This window comes from Leopardus geoffroyi, chromosome X, assembly GCF_018350155.1.
Source record: "Leopardus geoffroyi isolate Oge1 chromosome X, O.geoffroyi_Oge1_pat1.0, whole genome shotgun sequence".
NCBI classification, from domain to species: Eukaryota; Metazoa; Chordata; class Mammalia; order Carnivora; family Felidae; genus Leopardus; species Leopardus geoffroyi.
The window spans coordinates 82,200,341-82,222,718 of record NC_059343.1 but is presented as its reverse complement, the minus strand read 5'-3'; the positions used below and the strand labels follow the sequence as shown (position 1 = coordinate 82,222,718).

At 39.9% G+C, this 22,378-nt stretch overlaps 1 protein-coding gene across 2 annotated transcripts; it reads left to right on the top strand.

Annotated features, from left to right (window-relative positions):
* The first annotated feature begins 329 nt into the window (after positions 1-329).
* Positions 330-19,360, top strand: TAF7L (TATA-box binding protein associated factor 7 like). Of its 2 annotated transcripts, none has more exons than XM_045470857.1 (13): positions 330-749; positions 4,219-4,286; positions 5,093-5,171; positions 6,675-6,808; positions 7,490-7,616; positions 7,851-7,906; positions 10,956-10,997; positions 12,028-12,175; positions 12,520-12,633; positions 13,058-13,285; positions 13,482-13,594; positions 14,991-15,050; positions 18,506-19,360. In XM_045470857.1, exons 1-13 carry the CDS (start codon positions 494-496, stop codon positions 18,548-18,550), a joined length of 1,470 nt encoding a protein of 489 aa, XP_045326813.1. In that variant the 5' UTR covers positions 330-493; the 3' UTR covers positions 18,551-19,360. The 2 variants fall into 2 exon arrangements, with proteins under 2 accessions (XP_045326813.1, XP_045326814.1); XM_045470858.1 differs by lacking the exon at positions 330-749 and adding an exon at positions 1,351-1,490.
* Positions 19,361-22,378: the final 3,018 nt, after the last annotated feature.

Below are 22,378 nucleotides of genomic sequence, written 5' to 3'. Positions count from 1 at the left end.
CTCAGCTATTTCAGTTACTGAAAATGGAAGTTTTCCTTTGAGTTATTAAAGAATTATTTTTTTTTATATAAATGCCTTTAAGAACATACTACACTACATGAAAAAATGAGTTTCATTGGTCAATTTTGTATTTCAACCCTTAATGTAAAGATCAGCAGATGGATTCCAAAAGGGATCAAAACAGTTTTGTCTAGGTCTGAAACTCCAATAATTCAGCTTCACGGATATGATTTTTTTAAAAAAAATCTTGTATCCAGAAGAAATTATTGTACAATAGTCTTCCAAACATATTTGTCCCTTACAATTCAGTTTAGATGCATATTAGGAAGTAGAGATTTCACAGCTACCATCTCTAACCGGGACCCCTAATGTCTCTAATATTATCCCTATGTCTTTAAGGAGGATACCTTTGACATCATTTTATGAAAGTTCTGGAACCTCCAAGGTCACATGACTGAACGGGAAGCCATTTTACAATCTCCACGGGTCGACCATGGAGTACAGTGAGGAGGAGCCTCCCAATTCTTTCAAAAGTGATTCAACACCAACAGCTTCCACATCAGAAGTAACGGGCTCACAAGATCCCCAAATTCCTGAAGACAGCGGAGCTGAATACTTTGGCAACCTGGGGGCCGAAACTGCCACCAATGAAGGCACCCAAACTTCTGCCGATGGCACCCAAGCCGATGTCGATGGCGGCACCGACATTGCTGCCAAAACTCCTGAGGAAAAGTTACTGGAAGGGACAGGTAAGTGGTGTTAAATTTTTTTTTCCCCTCACAAGTTAAGAGAATTCTTTGGGGGAAGTGAACTACTAGAAGTCTCTTTGGACTGAGACTCCCTTCAGGAGAAATAATCGGTGTCACGTATGTCCCTGTCCAAAAGATGTACTCTAGTGACTCTCTTGAGGAACAGGGAAAGGCTAATTATGTAAGAGTAGTTTGGGCGCGGATTGTAGTTATTTAATGGTTTTGCGTGGCGGCCTGTTTGTCACCAGGCGAGGTCGTCTCGCTAAGGGACAAATCTGGCCAACTTAACGGATTCGAAGAGCAACTGAATGTGCCACCCCTTTTACAAATATCACTGCGCACCGGTAACACTCCCGCGGCCTCCCTGAAGGTCGCCCCCCTGTAAAAGGAATTGGTTTTGAAACTATGCTCGGCAAGGTTCCCCCACCCCCACCCCCACCCCCACACTGCGCTGCGCTCAGCGCCTTTCAAACCTTCCAGCTCGGCACGCGGTAAACTGGCCGCTGCTTCGAGGCCAAACGCCGGTCGGGTCGGGGTCCAGGTCGCGGAGGCGTGGCTAGGCGGCGAGGGGCGGCGCGCGCGGCTCCTACCTGTCGCCACGCCGTCGGCCCGCAGCCCGCCTCCACGCCCGCCGCCCGGGAGCCCACTCACGCCCCCTCCGGAACCCGTCCCCCACCCCCACTCCGGGGAACAGTGTCTGCGCAGCCTTTCCGGTCCTGGCGTAAATCAACGGAGGAGCGGGTGAGTCGGGAGGTCAGAGGGCTCCCGGGCGGGTCAGCGCCCAGCTCCCGCGCACCGGACTTCCTTATCCAGCCCGCCTGGACGGCGAGGCGCGAAGGCTCGGGGCCCCTTGGTCCCACTGGAGGTTTTCCAGGGAAATTGGATCAAAGCCTAGGAGCTGGACTCTTCCTTGGAAGCTTAGCGCTCCTGGGATAAGGATGAAGTGGTCATTGCCTCATATTGCAGCCAGTGGCTATGAACTTGAGAAAATACCAATTTAGACTTGTGCTGACTTGTGCTGCCTGGAGCATGCTGTTAGGCACCCTCCAGCTAGCTATAATTCTAATTCCAATCCTGATTCCGCTGAAACAAGATGGAGCTGGGGGTGGAGAGTGGTCCTGTTTAGTTTAATTACTTATTAAAGAGTGCTTGTCTGAAAAAAAATGGATGCCTTTAAAAAAAATAAATACAATACAACCGGTTCATTGGGTAGATGAAAGTAACAAATTTTAAAAATAACTAAGACTCATTTCAACTGGGGTTGTCCACCTGCTCTGAAATAGTTTCAATTCTTACATTCTTTCCTTTATATTGAGAGGAGTTGCCAGTAAGGCATTGAAATGAACAAAATACCCTAGTCTTAGTTCTGAAAAATCTAAAAGTTATTTCTGATCTGATAAAATCTTGCTTAGCAGCTAGTTCTTCAAATAATCTGCATTTCTGCTCCCAACCTTGTGTTTGCAACTGTCTGTTCTGTTAGGCAATGTGCCCAGCCCCAAGGTTTTTATTTAATTTACTTTATTTTAATTAAATTTTTGCTATGTTCACATTTAGATTTTGTATCTGTGTGTGTATGTGTGTGTGTATCTGTGTGTGTGTGTGTGTGTGTGTGTGTGTGTGTGTGTATCTGTATGAAGCAGGAAGAAAATAAATGACTATCACAAATAATCAATCTCTCTCCTCTCATCCTGGGTGTCTCCTTTTCTGCTGCTGACCTCTCTTGCTTTCTATGCCTTTCTGGTGGTTTCTGAAGTCATACTAAACGACTGGTGAATGATTTCACCATAATAGGGTCTCAGACTCACTTTTATGTGTTTTTAAAAAGGGTTGCAATTCTTTTAAGTGAGATTCAAATGGTTTACAGAGTATTAGGGAGCTGTGGTTAACTGGAGATTTTAATCTAATTAAAAATACAAGATTTTATAACTTGGTATGTAGCATAATGTCCTTAGAACATAGGAAGATCTTGTCTATTTTTATATATGTATATTGCTTTCTTTCTACCTTTTGAGAAAAAATTTCCTCAGAAGTGTGAGCCCTAAAACGCAACGTGCAAGCCACTACAGATTTTTCCCAAATAGCTGGAAAATAAGATTAAAAATAAAAATCAACTTGGATGGGATTATTCACTTTACAGAAGGTTTTTTTTTTAATTTTTTAAATTAAAAAATTTTTTAACGTTTTATTTATTTTTGAGACAGGGAGAGACAGAGCATGAACAGGGGAGGGTCAGAGAGAGGGAGACACAGAATCCAAAACAGGCTCCAGGCTCTGAGCTGTCAGCACAGAGCCCGACGCGGGGCTCGAACTCACGGACCGCGAGATCAGGACCTGAGCTGAAGTTGGCTGCTTAACCGACTGAGCCACCCACGTGCCTCCAGAAGGTTTTTTTTTTTTTTTTTTTTTTAAATAAAGGGATCCATCTTAGAATTCCTTTAAATAACTTCTTAGGGGTATTTCAAGTAAGTGGTAGTTGTGCGGATTAAATAAAATAATAGACCTAATGCACTCAATGAAGTGCCTGCCATATAGAATGTACACAGTGAATGTTAATAATGAATAAATTAAATTGGATTTTATGATCTATCGTATCACCCCTTCAAGAAAGTGCCCATTCCATGAACCTAAGTGTACTCATATAGATAGCCTCGCCGTAAGAACTGGACTCCTAACTTTTAAACAAAATAGTTCAGAATTGTTGATGCTGACTTTAGAGTCATAGAACCTGCCTGCTCTCCCATGGGCTTAATTCATACCAATCCATTAAGGTGAATGAAATATTAAAAATTAAGCTCTTTTTTCCTTCAAATCATCATAGAACACTTGTGCCAGTGGTTTTGGTTGATTCTGGACTTTGGCACTCTTCCCTGCAGAGGTATGTAGTTTGCTTCGGTAGCCATCATAGCGCTGATGAATTGTAGTCCTTTACCTTAGAGTCTAGCAATATCATTAAGAAGACTAGGGGTGCCTGGGTGGCTCAGTCAGTTAAACGTCCAACTTCAGCTCGGGTCATGATCTCATGGCCTGTGAGTTTGAGCCCTACATCGGACTCTGTGCTGATAGCTTGGAACCTGGAGCTTGCTTCGGATTCTGTGTCTCCCTCTCTCTCTGCCCCTCACCTGCTCATGCTCTGTCTCTCTCTGTCTCTCAAAAATAAATAAATGTTAAAAAATTAAAAAAAAAAAGACTGAATCATGTTCCATAACAACTTTACTTCTTTTGTTATCATGTAATTTGGGCTATCCTTGGAAAGTCTACATATATTGGAAGGGAGATCGAGTGACTTTTAGAAATAATCAAGTTATGTCAAGTAAGGTACTTCAGAGCTGTACACACATCGTTTCAGTGAGGGTTGTGGGCAAGATCTTGTGTAATGTAACCAGTACTACCAGAAGTGGTCAGCAGAGGGGCAAGATGTGTTTTTGGTCACTTGCTATTTTGTGTTTGCTTTCATGAACTCAAAAACCAGAGATGAGTAAAAGCCAGGATGAACCTCCTCAGGAACTTGAGAACCAGTTTATATTGCGTCTCCCACTGGTAAGAAACCCTTGTATCTCAGACCACATATCTTCAGTGCATATGTATTAGCTCTGCTTGGATTCTGTAGCATTTCTATTTAAGGTAGGCTATAAAAATTAAGAACATTTGTTTCCCAGGAATCACGTTTTATTAAACAGTCCTATTCTAGTGTGTACTCTTTTAGCAGAATTCTTTCATCCTGTACATGCCACCTATCATGTGGGTTGATTTCCTAGCAAAGGGCTGTGACAGTGAGGGATCCAGTGACTTACCGGAGGTGCTAACAGCCTGTTCACTGAACAGCCATGATAAGACTCCTTTTAAATCCTTTCTGTACCTCAAAAGGGGCAGTGAAAGGGACTGTCACTATTTCCTCAAATTCATCACCATGCAAGGCTGTTGAAGCTCATCTGAACATTGTGTTAGGGTCTCTTCCCCCATTGATACCTGCATTCAAGTAGTATTTAGTCTAAGAATGTTGTATTAAGGACGGCCTTCAGAAAGATATTTCCCCAATTAGGGCTAATTATATACCCAGTAAACTGCAGCTAAGCCTTTACTTAGCAACTACAACTGAAGGGCAGCAGTAAGAGGCAGGAATGTAGGGCTTGAAGAAGGCATTAACTGTAGCTACTAAAAACCAACAATGAGATTAGAGTCAGCCTCATCCTAACTTGACTTAGCGCACCATATGTCATGGTACATGACACTGTTCCTAACACTTGGGAGATTTAAGGTTTTATTTAAGGGAGGACTGTAACACATCTATTAGCTGCCAAGTAGACAATTCATCCTTCTGATTTTTCAATCTACCTCCTTTTTAGGAACATGCATTTACTGTCAGGAAGATGGTACATTCTGGAAGTGTTGCCATGAAGGATAAACTAAAAATTGACTTATCTTGTAAGTAGTAAATACCCGTCTACCATACATTGAACAGTTAATTTATTAAGGGATTGCTATGTGCCAGACACTATACTAGATACTAAGGATGAGACAAAAAGCAGAATATGGTCTCTGCCTTGAAGACCCTAAGAGAGGCTTAAGTGACTCTCATATCTTCTTTTTGAGGAAAGGAAGTAGAAATTATGTAATTTGAGGTAATTATTGTACTGTGTATAAGGAAGAATTGGCGGGAGGTCAACGGTGAGATTTGTATACTTCTGTTTGTCTCTTACATACAAACTTTGTGATTTCTGACTGTCCAGGGTAATGATAAATGAATGTCCTGTACTTTTTTTTTATAAAAGTGACATATCTTTCTCCCTTTTGAATAATATTTATTAGGATTTTTAAATACAGAGAAGTGTATAAAGAAGAAAATTTAAAATGGCTTATAATCCCATCACTCAGGTAGCCCTTATTGACATTTTAAAAAAGGTAATACAAGTTCATGGTTAGAAAATTTAAATATAACCAGAAGAAGACAGGAAATAATAAAGATTAGAGCAGAAATTAATGCTATCGAAACCAAAACAAACAAACAAACAAACAAACAAACCCAGAACAGATAAATGAAACCAGAAGCTGGTTCTTTGAAAGAATCAACAAAATTGATAAACCACTAACCAGTTTGATCAAAAAGGAAAAAGAAAATTTAAATATAAAAGTTCAAAAAGAGGAGTGAAACTCTCCTTGCAGTGCCCCAACATTAATGCCAAAGATAACTAATAATAATTGTTTCTCCTTGTTTCTTTACAGACAGAATTTTTATTCATGATACCAACATTTAAATCCCCTACATCTTTCAAGTTAATTGAAAGAATTAAAGCACCATGTCCAGCATATTTCTGCATTTTTATTTTTTCACTTAATATTAGAAGATTGTACTTGAATCCTCTTGTGTTAAGGGACGAGCAAAAGCTAGAGACATCTGGGCAGGATTTAGAGTTGTCAGTATATGAATATATATATTCCTACAGTGTATGGATATTGTGTAGAATCTTATATCTTGGTGAAGCTAACTAGAGATTATAACTTCAGATATACTAGCACCTTTCTGGGATCACCCCTTCCTTCACTTGACCCTTTGAAAATACCCATGTACAATGACATAACTGAGTGCTTCTAATGGGGTCAAAATGAATGGGGTTGAAAGAATGGAGTTTGCCTTTCAGGATGAGAATGAAACATTCGCCACTTCATCCACATTTAGTTCACAATGATTACAAAGAGACTTAGCTACTTTTGATCCAGTAGAGTAAACTGAGAAAAAAGAGCTCCATATACCCTGCCTTCTTTTCACTGGGAAGTTACCAATTACATACACAATTCTAGCGTTATGAGAAATAGTAGGTTTTGCTGAAAGACTGGCCTGTCCCACTTAAGTCTTCGTCACTTAAACCCCAGAATGCTTAAGAGTACATTGGGAAGATGTTGGATTTAATTTTTCCTGCCTCTCTTCAGCTGATGGACGTCATGCAGTTGTTGATGTAGAAGATGTCTCACTAACTGCTAAGCTGGTTGATTTGCCTTGCATTATCGGAAGCCTGAAAACTCTTGATAAAAAAACTTTTTATAAGACAGCAGATATTTCTCAGGTATGGATGAGTTTTCTTAATCTACTAGTTCTTACATCCTTCGAGGAATCCCTTTCTCCCTACTTTTCTCTTTCTTTCAGTTGTCCTTTCCACTTGGTGAATGGCTGCTTATCATTTCTAATTCACAGCTCAATTGCACAGGAATACAGTGTCATGTTCTGGTTTGGTATTTGATCCATAACTTTTGACTTTTATCCAGATAGCTTTTATATAAAAAAAGGTTCAGGTGTGCCATTTATGATGATTGTCATCTGAAAAAAAAATGAGGATCTGGGATCTTCTTCTGAACTTTCTGCTAAAGCAAGATGCTGTTAATTCTGGAGATTTATATTTGTTTTTTTCATCATCTCAACTGTTGATTTCTTGTTTGCCTTCTAAATCAAAATACTAAGATATATTTGTTCTTAACATATTCCCTCTGAAGTGGTAAGTACTTGAGCTAAAAACAAACAAATAAAAACAAAATCTAGAATCCATATACAGTGTTGCAGAGACCGACAGAGAAAGAGAGACAGAATTAATATGCATGTATATGTAATACTTGGCTTTCTGGAAATGCCAAGTACTATTCTCCTTACTGCTTACTATGCTCCAGGATTTCTGGTAGTAAAAATGATCATGATTCATTTCTAATCCAGGATTCGTGACCATAGTCAACTTCTTCATCTTTGTTAAATGTAGATGCTTGTGTGCACTGCTGATGATGATCTCCACTCTTCTCCGGAAGAATCAGTTACCTCTACTGACCTTAACGCAGTCATGAAAAATGAAAAAGAGAGAGAGAAAAAATATGTCTGGAAGCATGGCAGTAAGTCACCAGCCCCTTGCTCACTTTGGCTGACTACATTTAATCTACTGAATCCTAATTACTTGTGAGCCAGGGACCTGTTACCACACTTAGGTGTTTGGTTCATTAGACATCCAGACACTCTTAAAGGAACAGGTCATGTCGTTAGCCAGTGGCTTTCTCTTTGTCAAATTCAGATAGATATGTGACTACCAACAGTCATATATACATTTCACCATGTTGAATTTATTTTAGTTACTCCACCACTTAAGAATGTCAGAAAGAAAAGGTTCCGCAAAACAACAAAAAAGGTTAGTTGCATGCTATTTCTGTGTCTACTGGGTGGATTGGAAGAGGATTTACTTGGGGATTAATTTGTTCACTCATTTATATGTTCAGTAAACATCAATTATGAGCTAAATGCCAGGCACTGTGCGGTAGCAGTTGGGAGTATATAGTGAACAGAAACAGACCTTATCATTTAGGGATCTGGATGTGTCATGAATTTGAAACTTCTGCTAATGCTTTGCTTTCAATTGCAAAATCTAGTTTTAAAGTTTATTTATGTATTTTGAGAGAGACAGAGACGTTATGAATCGGGTAGGGACAGAGAGAAAGGGAGAGAGAGAGAATCCCAACCAGACTCCACATTGCCAGCACAGAGCCCAGTGTGGGGCTCGAATCCACGAAACCATGAGATCATGACCTGAGCCGAAACCAAGAGTTGGAGGCTTCCACCCAGGTGCCCTGCAAAATCTAGTTTTAAAGTGAACCCATCTAGAACCTGAGACTTGGAAATTGTGGTTCTATTCCTAGCCTTACCTCCAATTTGTAGAATCTGGGGCAAGCTACAGGAATATTGTAGCTTGTCTGCTTTTTTTAATTAACTTTTTAAAAAAATGTTTTCGTATTTTGAGAGAGAGAGGGAGCACATGTGTGTATGCTGGGGAGGGGTTGGGCAGAGAGAGAGAGAGAGAGAGAGAATCCCAAGCAGGCTCCACACTGTCAGCACAGAGCCCTACTCGGGACCCAATTTCACAAACCCCATGAGATCATGACCTGAGCTGATACCAAGAATCAGATGCTTAACCAACTGAGCCACCCAGGCGCCCCTATAATTAACTTTTTATTTTGAAATAATTGTAGGCTCACATGCAGTTGTAAGAAATAAAAGAGAGATGCTATGTACCCTTTATCCAGTTTTCCCCATTGTAATTTTTTGCAAAACTATAGTACAATATCACAAACAGGAAATTGACATTATCACAATTCACCAATCTTACTCAAATTTCTCCAGTTTTACTTATACTTGTGTGTGTGTATGTGTGCATGTAGTTCTATGCAGTTTTTTCCCATATGTATGTTCATGTATCCATCTACACAGTCAAAATACTGTGCAGTTTTATTACCACAAGGATCCCTCATCTTGACCTTTTATAGTCACATTTACCTCCCTCCTACCCCACCCCTCGGTCTCTAACCCCTGGCCAACACTAGTATGTTCTCCATCTCTGTAGTGTTGTCAGTTTGAGAATGTCATATAAATGGACTCATACAATGTGTAACATTTAATGCTGGCTTTTTTCCCCCACTAACCATAATTCCCTTAAGATCCATGCAAGTTGTTGCATGTATCAGTACTTCATTCCTGTTATTGCTGAGTAGTATTCCAGGGTATGCACATACCCCAGCTTGTTTAACTGTTCACCCACTGAAGGACGTCTGGATTGTTTTCAGTTTTTTACCATTATAAATAAAGCTACATGCAGGTTTTTGTGTCAACATAAGTATTCATTTCTTTGGGATAAATGTGCAGGGGTGCTATTTCTGGGTCATATGGTACTTGAATGTTCAATTTTATGAGAAACTACCATACTGTTTGCAAAGTGGCTATAACATGATATCTTCCCAGTAGACTGTACCTGTGATCCACTTACTCTAAGTCCCCACCAGAATTAGGTGTTTGTCACTCTTTTTTATTTTAGCCATCTGATAGATGTGTAGTAACCTTGTTGTGGTATTAATTTGCATTTCCCTGATAGCTAATGATGTTGAACATCTCATGTGTTTTTTTTTTTTTATTTTGCCATCCATATATCCACTTCAGTGAAGTGTCTGTTCATGCCCTTTGCCTGTTTCCTAAGTGGATTTATTTATTGTTCAGTTTTAAGAGTTCTTTTAATATTCCAAATATTAATCTTTTGTCAGATATGTAGAAATTTGCAAATATTTTCTCCTAGTCTGTAGCTTGTCTTTTCCTCTTCTCCACAGGATCTTTCAAAGAGCAAAGGTTTTGTGTTTAAGTCCAACTTACAGATTTTTCCTTTTTTTAATATTTATTTTAGGAGAGAGAGATAGAAAGTTAGTGGGGGAGGGGCAGAGAGCGAGGGAGACAGAGAATCCCAAGCTCTGCACCGTCAGCGCAAAGCCCAATGTGGGACTCAAACCCACGAACCATGAGATCATGACCTCAGCTGAAATCAAGAGCCAGTCACTTAACTGACTGACCCACCCAGCTACCCCTACCATATCTTCTCTATCCATTCATTCATCGATTAACACTTGGGCTCCTTCCATATTTGGCCACCTAGGTGCCCCTATAGATATTTCCTTTTAAGGATCTTTCCTTTGTGTCAAGTTTAAGAACTCTTTGCCTAGCCCAGATCCTGAAGATTTTCTCTTATTTTTTTCTAAAAGTTTTACATTTTACATATAGACCTGAAATCCATTTTTGAGCTAATTTTTGTAAAAAATGTGGTGTTTAGTTCAAGGTTTTTTTTTTTTTTGCCTTTGCATATCCAGTTGCCCCAGCACCATTTATTAAAAAGACTCTCCTTCCTCCATTGTACTGTTTTTTGCACCTTGTCAAAATCAGCTGGGCATTTTTGTGTGTGTCTGTTTCAGGGTTCCCTATTCTGTTCCATTAATCTGTGTGTTGATCCTTCTACTGATATCACAGTGTAGCTATATAATAAATGTTGAAATGAGGAAGACTGTTCTCATTTTATTTTTGTCAAGATTGTTTTAGTCATTCTAGAGCCTGTACCTTTCCATATAATTTTTTTTGTAAGTTTGAAGTTTAGAACAAATTTTCTATGTCTATAAAAACCTTGTTGGAATTTTGGTAGGAATTGCATTGAACCTATATATCAATTTGGGGATAATTGACAGCTTTACTATGTTGAATCTTTCACTCCATGAACACAGTTGCCTTGGCTTTTATACTGTCAGTCAACAGTACTTATTGAGTGCCTACTAAATGTAAAACTAAATTAAGAATAATTTTAGAATCCTTTAAGCTTTAGTGAAGTAGAACAGTTGTAATAATAACTTCATTGTTTATTGTGTTTTATTTCATAGCTCACTGATTTCAAACAAATTGAAGAAATCAGCTTTCCTGAGGTAGAGCTATCATTATATAACTTTATTGTTTACCCTTAGTGTGTTTTATTTCATAGCTCATTACTTTTTTTTTTTTCAATGTTTATTTATTTTTGGGACAGAGAGAGACAGAGCATGAACGGGGGAGGGGCAGAGAGAGAGGGAGACACAGAATCGGAAACAGGCTCCAGGCTCTGAGCCATCAGCCCAGAGCCCGACGCGGGGCTCGAACTCACGGACCGCGAGATCGTGACCTGGCTGAAGTCGGACGCTTAACCGACTGCGCCACCCAGGCGCCCCTATTTCATAGCTCATTACTTTAAGGCAAATCAAAGAAATCAAAAAGGTTACTTTTTGGCCTTCCTTCTCCTCTCTAACTGCCACTGCCATACAGGTACACTAAATTGGTTCACTTAAAAATGGATTCATTGTTTAATGCCTGATAACTCCTAGAGGAAAAGATAGAATTTGGCCAGTGACTTCGAATTCTAATCTGCTTTTTTCTCTGATACTTATTTTAAGAGCCATTTTTTGGAAGCCAGTATTCACTTTTACCAGCAGTTGTTTGCAATTGCTTATTCCCCCCTCAAAGTTCTAATTTCTATTTGTAGCATGACGAATTGGTTGCTCTGGAGATAATTGTCTAAAATTGGATTTAAGGGAGAACATGTAGCTAAGACCCAGTTTTTATAGGAAAATCTTTAATAATAAAGATGTGGAGAAGTGAACTTTGGGAATTTGGATCTTTAAGCCAAATTACTTTTAAATAACAAGTAAAGAATTGTAGTTGTTTGGCAGTTTGGGTCAGGGCCAATAATTAATAACTGAGGCCTAAGGGTTGTGCTTCTGAGAGAAGTCTTTAACACAGAGTTGCAGATCTAAAAGATTAAATGTCTCAAGTTAATTTGTTTGAATGGGGAAAAAAATAAGCTTACCATACAGAAACCTAGAGCCTGGTCAAAGATTTCTTCATAAATAGCATTACTTAAAGTAGAAATTGATTTGGATGGATATTAAAGAGACCTAATTATTTGAATTCATTTGTATGTAGGAGCAGGGCATTCCTGAAAAACACGGGGTGTTAAATGACATTACTGATATCCCCCCTTCCCCTGCTTTGGTTCAATACATTGAATCTCCTGATGTGGAAAAGGAAGTGAAAAGACTACTGTGTTCAGATGCTGAAGCTCTCAGTGCTCGTATCCTTTTATACTAAATATTTTCCTTGTAGCCTGTTCCGCCCCATATGTACTTGCTGACAAGCCCTCACTTCTGGTATTTGTGTACTAATTTTGGTGTGTAGAACTTCAGATTTTTGTTACAGAAATGTTACTTCCTAGCTAAGAATAGTAAATTCACACAATAGAAATGTATTTACTTGTGTAATCCAATAGGAGGTACTTCTTCATACTAGGAATCCAGATACAGATGGCCTGAAGTTGGACCAAATTAAATAGCACTTTCACTCAGAGAACCTCTTCCCTTTCAACTGTGTCTTCTCCTTTCTTTCTGCTTGTTCCTTGACCACCACCCCTCCTTTCAGGATGGGAAGTCATTGCTGAAGATGAAACCAAAGAAATAGAAAGTCAAGGCTCTATCCCAGGCTTTGCAATGTCCCCAGGAATAAGTGGCTATAAGCAGGGTCATTTCTCATCAGGTATGTTAATAAAGACAAAACAAGAGCTTCAGAGAAGGCAAGTGTTGACCGTGCAAAAGACCATTCTCCAGAGACTCACAGGCCAATCACAGAAAAAGGATGCCTTGGCCTTTCTTTCCTCTTCCTTCAGTGCTTCAGGGGTTTTAGACTGGTGTTCTAATCTCCCATCAGTCCCTGGTATCCTAAATTCCTATGGGCCCTTAAATACTCTAAATGTCTTGATCACTGAATACATGAATGAATGTTAGTGTTTTGCATTTCCTGCCATTGCCTTAGGAAGGGAAGGATCTTCCTGTGAGAAAATTATTTATAAAATTCATTGGTTGACCAGTGAATTTGAGGGAAGGAAGATAACTGCAGCTTGAGTGAGAGTCATTTGAAAAGATTCAGATAGATTCACCTTCCTCTTGCTTGAAACCAATAGAATATGATATGTTTCGGGAGATGTTCAGTGATTCTAGTAGCAACAGTGATGATGAGGATGAGGAAGAGGATGAGGATGATGAAGAGGATGAAGAAGATGATGAAGAAGATGACTACGATGAGGATGAAGTTGAGAAAGATTATTATGAAGAGGATCTGGAAAGGGAGCTACAGGCCAAGTTCTTTGCATCTGGCCAGTATGAGGCAAAGGAAGGAGCCAGTTCAGCAGGTAAGTTATGGAGGAAAAACCAAAGAGGTGGGACAGAGTGGGTGGCATCGCTGAAGATTGACTTTAAACATGTGTTAGATGCAAGGCTAAGTTTGAGAAGTTACGGTTGAGATGTGGAGTGGAGTTTTGGTTGACTTTGATTTTGGTCCACTAGTTTGGGCCATGTTTAGTTAAAATTTCTGTCTGTCTCTGTTAGTCATGGATATTCAGAAGCAGATTCATTACATGGAGAAAAAGCTCCAAGAGATTCAACGCAAAGCACAAAGACAGAGGGATCTCTTAAAGAAAGTGGAAAACCTGATACTCAAGGTAAATTCTTGTTGGCTGGGATAAAGATACCTTGATATCCTACTTTCAAAATCCCATCTTTGTGTTTCTAACTCGTATCATCCCTGTGCAGCATTCTTACTCATTTTTTGACCTAAAACAACCTCTTAGAAACCCCTAAGAAGATATAGCCCTATTTCCTTTTATCTGAGTAATTTTGATCATCTCATACAAGAATTTTTGAGAAGAGACAAGGAGACTTGAGATAATGATTACCAATACTGAGCATCTGTTATGTGAAAGGCACAAAAAGAGCTAAGTATTTTACATGTATCATCTCATTTCATCCTCATTTCATCCTTCCTGAAATACAGGTACTGTCACTAATCTTATAGATAAGGAATTGAAATTCAAAGAGGTTAAGTAACTAGTGGTAAGACATAGATTGAATCATGTCTTGATTCAATCAAATAGTTGTTTGTACCAAAATGTATTCATTGAAGTGAAAGAAAATTAACCAAGTTCATTTTTTTTTTTATTTTTTCAACGTTTATTTATTTTTGGGACAGAGAGAGACAGAGCATGAACGGGGGAGGAGCAGAGAGAGAGGGAGACACAGAATCGGAAACAGGCTCCAGGCTCCGAGCCATCAGCCCAGAGCCTGACGCGGGGCTCGAACTCCCGGACCGCGAGATCGTGACCTGGCTGAAGTCGGACGCTTAACCGACTGCGCCACCCAGGCGCCCCAACGAAGTTCATTTTTAAATGTTATGATGCATGCCTGAACAAGAATAAATATCTTGCTTGATTTTTATTAACATATATTTCAACAAAAGGAAAGTGTATGTTTAGGCCATGTTTGCATCCTTTTTTATAGTGAGGGAAATTCTGAAGCATCTGGAAAATTCCTTGCCAGATTTTATTTTCTGGAGAGCCGTAGTCATCAAAATGTAGTAACTCAACATAGAACTGTACCTATTTAGAATATTGTCCTTTACATTAACCAAGTGAGATAATAGATGTGGACACACTTTGAAAGATACAGTTGTGTTGATGTTGCATGGAGGACTAGTTAGGAATAATAATATTCTGCCCTAGTGCAGGGAAATGAATGAGTCAGCACCAAATTCCAAGTCAGCTTTTTTAATAGTTCACCACAGTCAAAGGATTTGTGCTAAACTAGAAAAAGGTAACATGAAGGCATTCCAACCATTTATTTTAAGGCAAGAAAAAAATATCGTGTGTAGGTTTATAAAATCAAATCAGATAGCTCTGTACTTAGGGGATGCAGTTTTTATGCTCTGAATCCTTTAAAAAGAGTGCTCTTTTGTTATGACTGACAGTTTGCTTATCAAATTATTTGCCAAACTCTTTGTCTCACTTGGTTCTCTTTTCCTTTGAGACTCAGCATTCATCATTTATACAATTTGTTTTCCAGAGTCATTTACAGTCTGTGCTGGAGCAGCTTAAGTTACAGGAAAAAGAAAAAAATGAGCAGGTGAGAAGTGTTTTCAAATCAACCAGAAAACATTTGATACAAAGAATCCCCAACCCCACCCCCAAAGTCATTTCTAGCTGTTCCTTTCACAGGATCAGTAGTGACCAAATCTTCTAAATGAGGATAGCAGGTTGTAACAAGGTTTTTGTGAAAATTCACTCATTCAGCAGATACTGAATGCCTATTAAGTGAAAAGTACAAGATGTACATACCGTGTTGAATAAGACAGAGTACTTGTCCTCATGGAGATGTCTAGATGGAAGATTGACAGTGAACAAATTAACATACAAATGGAGAAGTGCAAATGGCAAAAAAAAAAGTGCTTTGAAGGAGGAAAAAACATCAGTGGTGCTATTTGAATAAAAGGAGTTCTGAATTAAATGGAATTAAATTAAAACGATGGGCCTTTCTGAGGAGGTGATACTTAAGCTTAGACCTAAAGAGTCAATCTGAGCGAAGAGGGAATGGAGAGCCTCTTGGGTGGAGCATATGACAGGTCCCCCATGGGGGAAAGAACCTGGCCTTTTTGAGGACCTCTGGGCTATATAAAGCAAGGAAGAGCATGACTTAACATAAGGTTGTAGAAGTAGGCAGAGGCCATAGTGTATGGTCCCTTGCAGGCCATGATAAGGAGGATGGGTTTTAGTCTTAAGTGCAGTGGGAAACCCTTGAAGAGTTTTAAGCTGGAGAGAGTCACATTTAATTTAAACTTTTTAAAGACCACTCTGATTCTTATCTGGAGAATGGATTATAGGGGGGGCAAGACTAGAATCAGGGAGGCCAGTTAGGAGGCTGTGTGGTAGTCTAATAAGAGAAAATGACAACCTGAACTAAGGTGGTGGCAGTGGCTATGGAAAGAATATATATATATTAACTGCAATAAAAATGTTTTTATAACCACTTTGTTGAGATATAATTCACGTACCATACATTTAAATTGTATGGTTTTAGTATTTTCACAGAATTGCACCACCATCACCACAATCAGTTTTAGAACATTTTCATCACCCAAAAAGAAACCTGTATTCAATACCAGTCATTCCCCATTTCTTCTGAATTTCTACCACTTGCCGGACCAAGGCAACCACTAATGTACCTTCTCATCTACTTTGCCTATTCTGCTTATTTTATCTAAAAGGACATATATAATGTGTGGTCTTTTGTATCTGGCTTCTTTCACTTAGTATAATGTTTTCAGAGTTAATCCATGTTGTGGCATGTATCAGTAGTTTACTCCATTTTGTGGGTGAATAATATTCTAATATTCCATGTGTGTAAGCATACACACACACCACGTTTTGTTTATCCATTCATCCATTGATGGACATTTGGATTGTTCCCACCTTTTAGCCATCATGAATAATGCTGCTACAAACACTCATATATGAGAGAATATATTTTAAAGGTAGAATGGATGGGAGTTGGGCCAGTTACTGGGTGTTGAAGGAAGTGTTAAGGATGCATGCCAGATTTCTGACTTGAACAGCTGTATTATTTCAAGCCACAAGAGAGTGAGAAGACTGAAAAGAAGGTACTGTAGGATAAGTGAGGGTCAGGTAGTCCTATAAAGTCCTATAAAATTGAGGGTAATAATTGTAAAGGAACTGGGGGCCATATGATGATGGGCTTAGCATGGGGCTCTTAAGATAGAGACACCAACCCCCATCCCCGTTACACATACAAGCAAAGCCAGGGGAATTCTATATATTCCCTTCCACTCAGCAAATCACTTAACCAAGTACTGCTCATAAACAACCATGTGAACAATTAACACCAAATTGCTTTAGCACACACCAAACATCTTTGTTTTCATCCATGTAAATAGTATTGGGGAGTGCTATTTTCAACATGGAAATGTAGCTGTGAACTTTATCCACTCACATTCCTTTACGTTATTAGTTCATTTATAGCCTACTTGAAGCTAGGTTCTGTAGTAGGGAGCTACAAAATGCTTACAACCCAGTCTCTGCCTCCAGGTGGGAAGAGACCCATGAGAGGGACAGGAATTTAAAGGAATGAAGTCTCACTTTTGTCCATAGAGACTAGGGATGACTTCATAGAGAAATGATGTGTGGCTGGTTCATAGAGAAATGATGTTTGGCTGGAGCCTCAAAAGGTAGAGTGGGGTTTTAATGAGGAAATAAGGAAAAGAGGGCATTCTGTATAGAAAGTAGCATGCATAGTGGCTCAGAGATGGTGATGACAGCCTAGAGTTGAAATTTTTTGTTTAGGGCATAATGAGCCACCAAAACTTTTTCACCTGGGGAGTGACTCAGGAAGATGTCTCTGCCAGCAGTATGTAGGAGAAATTGTTGAGTGGAGAGATACTAGAGGAAGATGCAAGTGATGGAAGGAATCAGAGCTTAACAATTGATTGGATTCATGGGCTCAAAAGGAGAACAAAGAGGAGTCCAAAGCCCGAGTAACTGGAAAACGGTGTGCCACTAACAGAAGACAACAGGAAGGGAATTGTTGGGGGCGCGGATGGAGAAGATGATGAGATAACTTGGAAGCACGTTGAGTTAGAAGCACTTTAGAAAATGGGAGATTGGAGAGTGGCTCATGCAGAGAAATGATCATTGAAGCTGTGGGGATAGATGAGTTAGCCAGGTTGACTGTTTAGCAAGAAGTCCAAACCTGGGGAAAAACCTTCCTTTAGGGGGTGGTGAGAAAGAGAGCCCACAAAAGGGAAAGAACTGGAGCAATCAGTGGTTGTAATCATGTCAGCACCAGAGTGTAGCCTCTAAATTACTGTAGAAGCAATTCTCGTAATTTGGTAGGTGATGTGCAGCATAGGATCACTTTCTAATGCTCCATTCCTTTCTTTCGCAGAATGAAAATCTACACTGGTATGGAGTGACCTAAATTGAATAATACTCAAAACCAATCTCTGTCCCAAAGACAGTATACCTCTCAATGTTTTTGGTCACTTTGCCATTCCAAGTAAAATAAATAAAGAAAGAGAGAGAGAGATAGATAAATAGATAAATAGGTAAATAAATAAATATTGGTCAGGTCTTTGGTTCAGTTTCCAAGTGTATCATAACATGGTAAGAAGCAGCAGCTAAGACTTCGTTTAAGATCCAATGTGTTCAGTGGGACAAAAGCCTATCCCAATTGCTTTATTTTCTCACTCTTCAAATGTGGCTACAGTGATCCCTCTGTACACTCTTCACAGAAATGCAAAGTCTTATCAGAAGCATATTTAATTTTGAAGCATATTCAATTTGAAGGCTTCTTTTTAGAAGTTTGGCACAGTAAAAGACAACGTCATGCAGTGTTGTGCATGCATTCTTGACTGTGGCACTGTTCTTTGGAACATTGCAAGACTCATATAACCATATAAAATACAAATTACAGTGGTTCTTTTTGGTTCATACAAGTAAATCCTAGATCAAGTAACAGAACCTAAGATTTCAGAGCAATTTTTCATATTTTTCTGCCTCTCCCTACAGCTCATTTTCCTCCGGGAACAATTGAAATCTATTTTGGAGAAGTAAGAGAACCTTCAGCCTGGCACATGAACCTTGGATTTACTATCCAGACTGAAGACTGGATGAAATTGTACGTGTTTCTGTCCCTTTCATTGCCGTATGCGAAGTCATTTATTATTTGTTGATCTGAAACTTTTTATGCTAGTCACATTTGAAATTTATAGCTGTGTAGAAAGGGACAGAATATAAAAAAGTAGTAGACCTAAAATCCCAACTCAATATAGAACTTCCCTTCTCTTTATCAACTTGATAATTGCTTACATTGCCTCTGCTCTGTTGGTGCCATCAAATGATTCAGCCATGCTTCCCAAAGACAGTCTAGCCTGAAGGCCATACAGCTAGCTGGTTTGTGTATGTTTTCAGTTCCCTTCTTCTATTAATTTTAAATATTTCCTAAAACATGGAACAAATCATTTCTACCAAAGGCTAGGACCTCTCACAGTGAATTAAGTGCCTATCTCCCAGCAGTTAACACCAGCTTGTGTCCTGTCTTTGTTAAGGTAATAGGGGCTGCTTTCCTGCTCAGGGATGATTTCTTGCTGCTGCTATCTTTGTTCTGTTGTGTTTTTAGGGATTGTGTCTGGTTATTATTTGACAGCTAAGAGAATAGTTAGGACAGAGATGAAATTCTGAGTTGTTATCCTTATTCTGAGCCTCTTTATCCTAACTCCCATCAGAAAAGGTTAGGAAAAATCAGATGCCTGTGATGCCTGTGAAGACTCCCTTAAAAACCCTGAGTGGGTTTGTTTTTTCAGCTGTATTGTTAAAGTTTTCTGGCCTGTGTTCTTTAAGCAATAAATAAATTCTTCATTTTAATTGGATTGCTGTCACTTTATTAAACTGTTCCCATGATGAATACACTCATATCCAAAAGGAAACTGGAGAGACAAGCAATAAACTCTACCATTAGGAAATGACAGAAGATGCTGTCAATACTGGGGCATCCTTCTAAAGAGCTCTTGGGATAACTCCTAATGAACTAAGCAAATCATCTCACATTAACCATATAGCACTGGGAATTTGAGAAATCATCTAGAGAAGTGATCAAAATGGCAGTATTTGCATTGATTTATGTTGTAGTGGAAAGAACACAAGGTTGGAATCCTGGCTTTTCCATTCACCTTGAGCAGGTCCCTACACCCCTTGGAGCCTCTGTTATTTTTTCATCTAGAAATCAAGGATGATAATGCTTATGACCAAGAGGCATCTGAGGGTTTTCTGGAAGTAGTCCAGCTAGACCCAGGTCTGGTCCCAATTGATGGAGTCAGTGCTGCTCTAGGAAATGAACTCCACAAGTTTTCTGTGCCTCTTATAGAGCTCCCATTCCAAGTTCAAGTTAATAAGCCAGGGGCAGTGAAGTTCAGGTCAGTATGTATGGGCAGGCCCTGTGGAGGAGGATGGAAGATGGAAGGGATGCTGGGGGCAAATGCAGGGAAGAAGCGGGACTAAGGAAGATATGTTAAGGGCAAACAAAATGAAGTTAATATTAGGAAAAAAGCTAGAAGACAGCTTGAAAACCAAGATGATATATAAAAAAAGATTTTTTTCAGAAATTCAGGCTTTAAAAGATGAGAAGAAAGGGAAGTGGGAGAAAGGGACTGTTAGAGGCAGAAGGTGTGGGGGAAGAGGCAAAGTTTGAAAAGAAGATAGCCCTTTACAGATGAAGGGAGGCAGAGGGGGCCACCTGGGTGGCTCAGTCGGTTAAGCACCCAACTCTTGGTTTTGGCTCAGGTTGTGATCTCACGGTTTGTGAGTTCAAGTCCTACATCAGGCTCTTTGCTGATGGCACAGAGCCTGCTTGGGATTCTCTCTCACTCTCTCTTTGCCCCTCCCCTGCTCGTGCTTTCTCTCTCTCTCAAAATAAAATAAACTTAAAAAAAAGGAAGGCAGGGGGCTGGAGCATAAACAGATAACAAAGCATCCTGGGGACATGGCTGGAGAGACTGAGGCTAGTGAGAGTGGCATATATGCCACAGGTGGCATCTAGAGGTGACAGAGGTAGAAGAGCCCCAGTTCAGCCTCTATCCAATGCTACAGCCCAAGAGCAGCCAGAACTCTGCTGAGAGGATGGAAGGGAAGACAACAGGAAGGGGCAAGGGTGAGTCCATGCGTCTGCAGTGGCCTTGCATTCCCTCTGCTGCCACATCTCATTGTAACCCAGGGTAACTGCTTCCCCACTGCCCTCCAGTCACCCAAGGCTTATTGCCACCCTGACTCCCCACCTCACCCCAACAAACACACACACACACACACACACACAGTGATACCTCATGAAGTTTTCTTTTTCTACAGCCCAGTGATTTTAAATTTTATATATTACAGACCTGTGCTGTCCAATATGGTATCAACTAGCCACATGTGGGTTTTGAGCACTTGACATTTGGCTAGCTCGAGCTGAGATGTGCAGTAAGTGTAAAATACACACTGGGTTTCTGTAGGGTAACTGGTGCCCTGCTGACCTTGTACTATTAGCATAGGCCATGTAGGCAGGCTCAACTGCAGGCTGACCCAGGCCTTGGCAGAATGCCCTGTGATCCTCCAGAAACATGGGAAGATAGGCAGTCTCATGAGAAGTCACTACAAGACCATTTCTCACCTCCCTGTCTCGAGGGAGGCTTCTGGGAGGCAGTTCCTCATCTGCCTCCCTCATTTAGGTTAAGCATAGGACTTCCTGCCGTACCACCCCCAAAGTGTACAGCTGGAGGCCATAAAAATAGGATGTCCCACTATCCATGTTGCATGTCCTTGGGCCCCTTTTGTTTCAGTGGCAACCTGTGGAACAAGGGATGCAAGGAGGTGATACCATTGCTGATCTTGCTTTGGCTTCTATGAGTAGTAAATTGTCTGGATCTGTGTAGGTCTCTTGTTTCTTTCCAGCTGAATCTGTCAGCCTGTTTGACAATTTCTAAGACTTAGTTAAAAAAAAGGAATATAAAATATCTCATTGTATACTGATTTCATGTTGAAATGATGTTTTGGATATACTGGGTTAAATGTTAAAGTTAATATCACCTGTTTATTTTTATTTGATATATTTTTTAAGTTTATGTTTTGAGAGAGAGTGGGGGAGGGGCAGAGAGGGGGAGGACAGGATCGGAAGCAGATTCCATGCTGACAGCAGAGAGCCCGATGTGGGGCTCGAACTCATGAACCACAAGATCATGACCTGAGAAGTCAGATGCTTAACTGACTGGGCCACCCATGTGCTCCTCACCTGTTTATTTATTTTTTCATTTTTATGTATTTAAAAAAATTTTTAATGTTTATTTTTGAGAGAGAGAGAGAGAATACAAGTGGGGGAGGGGCAGAGAGAGAGGGAGACACAGTATCCGAAGCAGGCTCCAGGCTCTAAGCTGTCAGTACAGAGCCCATTGTGGGGCTTGAACCCATGAGCAGCGAGATCATGACCTGAGCCGAAGTGAGATGCCCAACCGACTGAGCCACCCAAGCTCCCCATTCACCTGTTTATTTTTTAAATATGGCTGCTAGAAAATTGTGTATGTGGCTCTCATTATATTTCTATTGGACAGTGGTGTTATAGATTGGTGAGAAAAGAAAAATTGGTGTTGGGGAAGAGGGACTCCCAGGGTCTTATTTTGCTAGAAAAATGGCATTAAAAAAAAACTGCCATAGTTTCTTTTCCCCAGTTACAGGGACATTTTCACACTCCAAAAAATTATATGCCGATAATAAAATATAGACCTTCAAATTGAGTAAATGTATCTTTATGGAAAGTCACTGCATTGTCCTGATTTTTCTCACATTGCTTCAGGCTGGTGAAAACTCCCTCAGATTGATGAGGATGGTTACTTAAGAACCATTGGTATAGAAAGC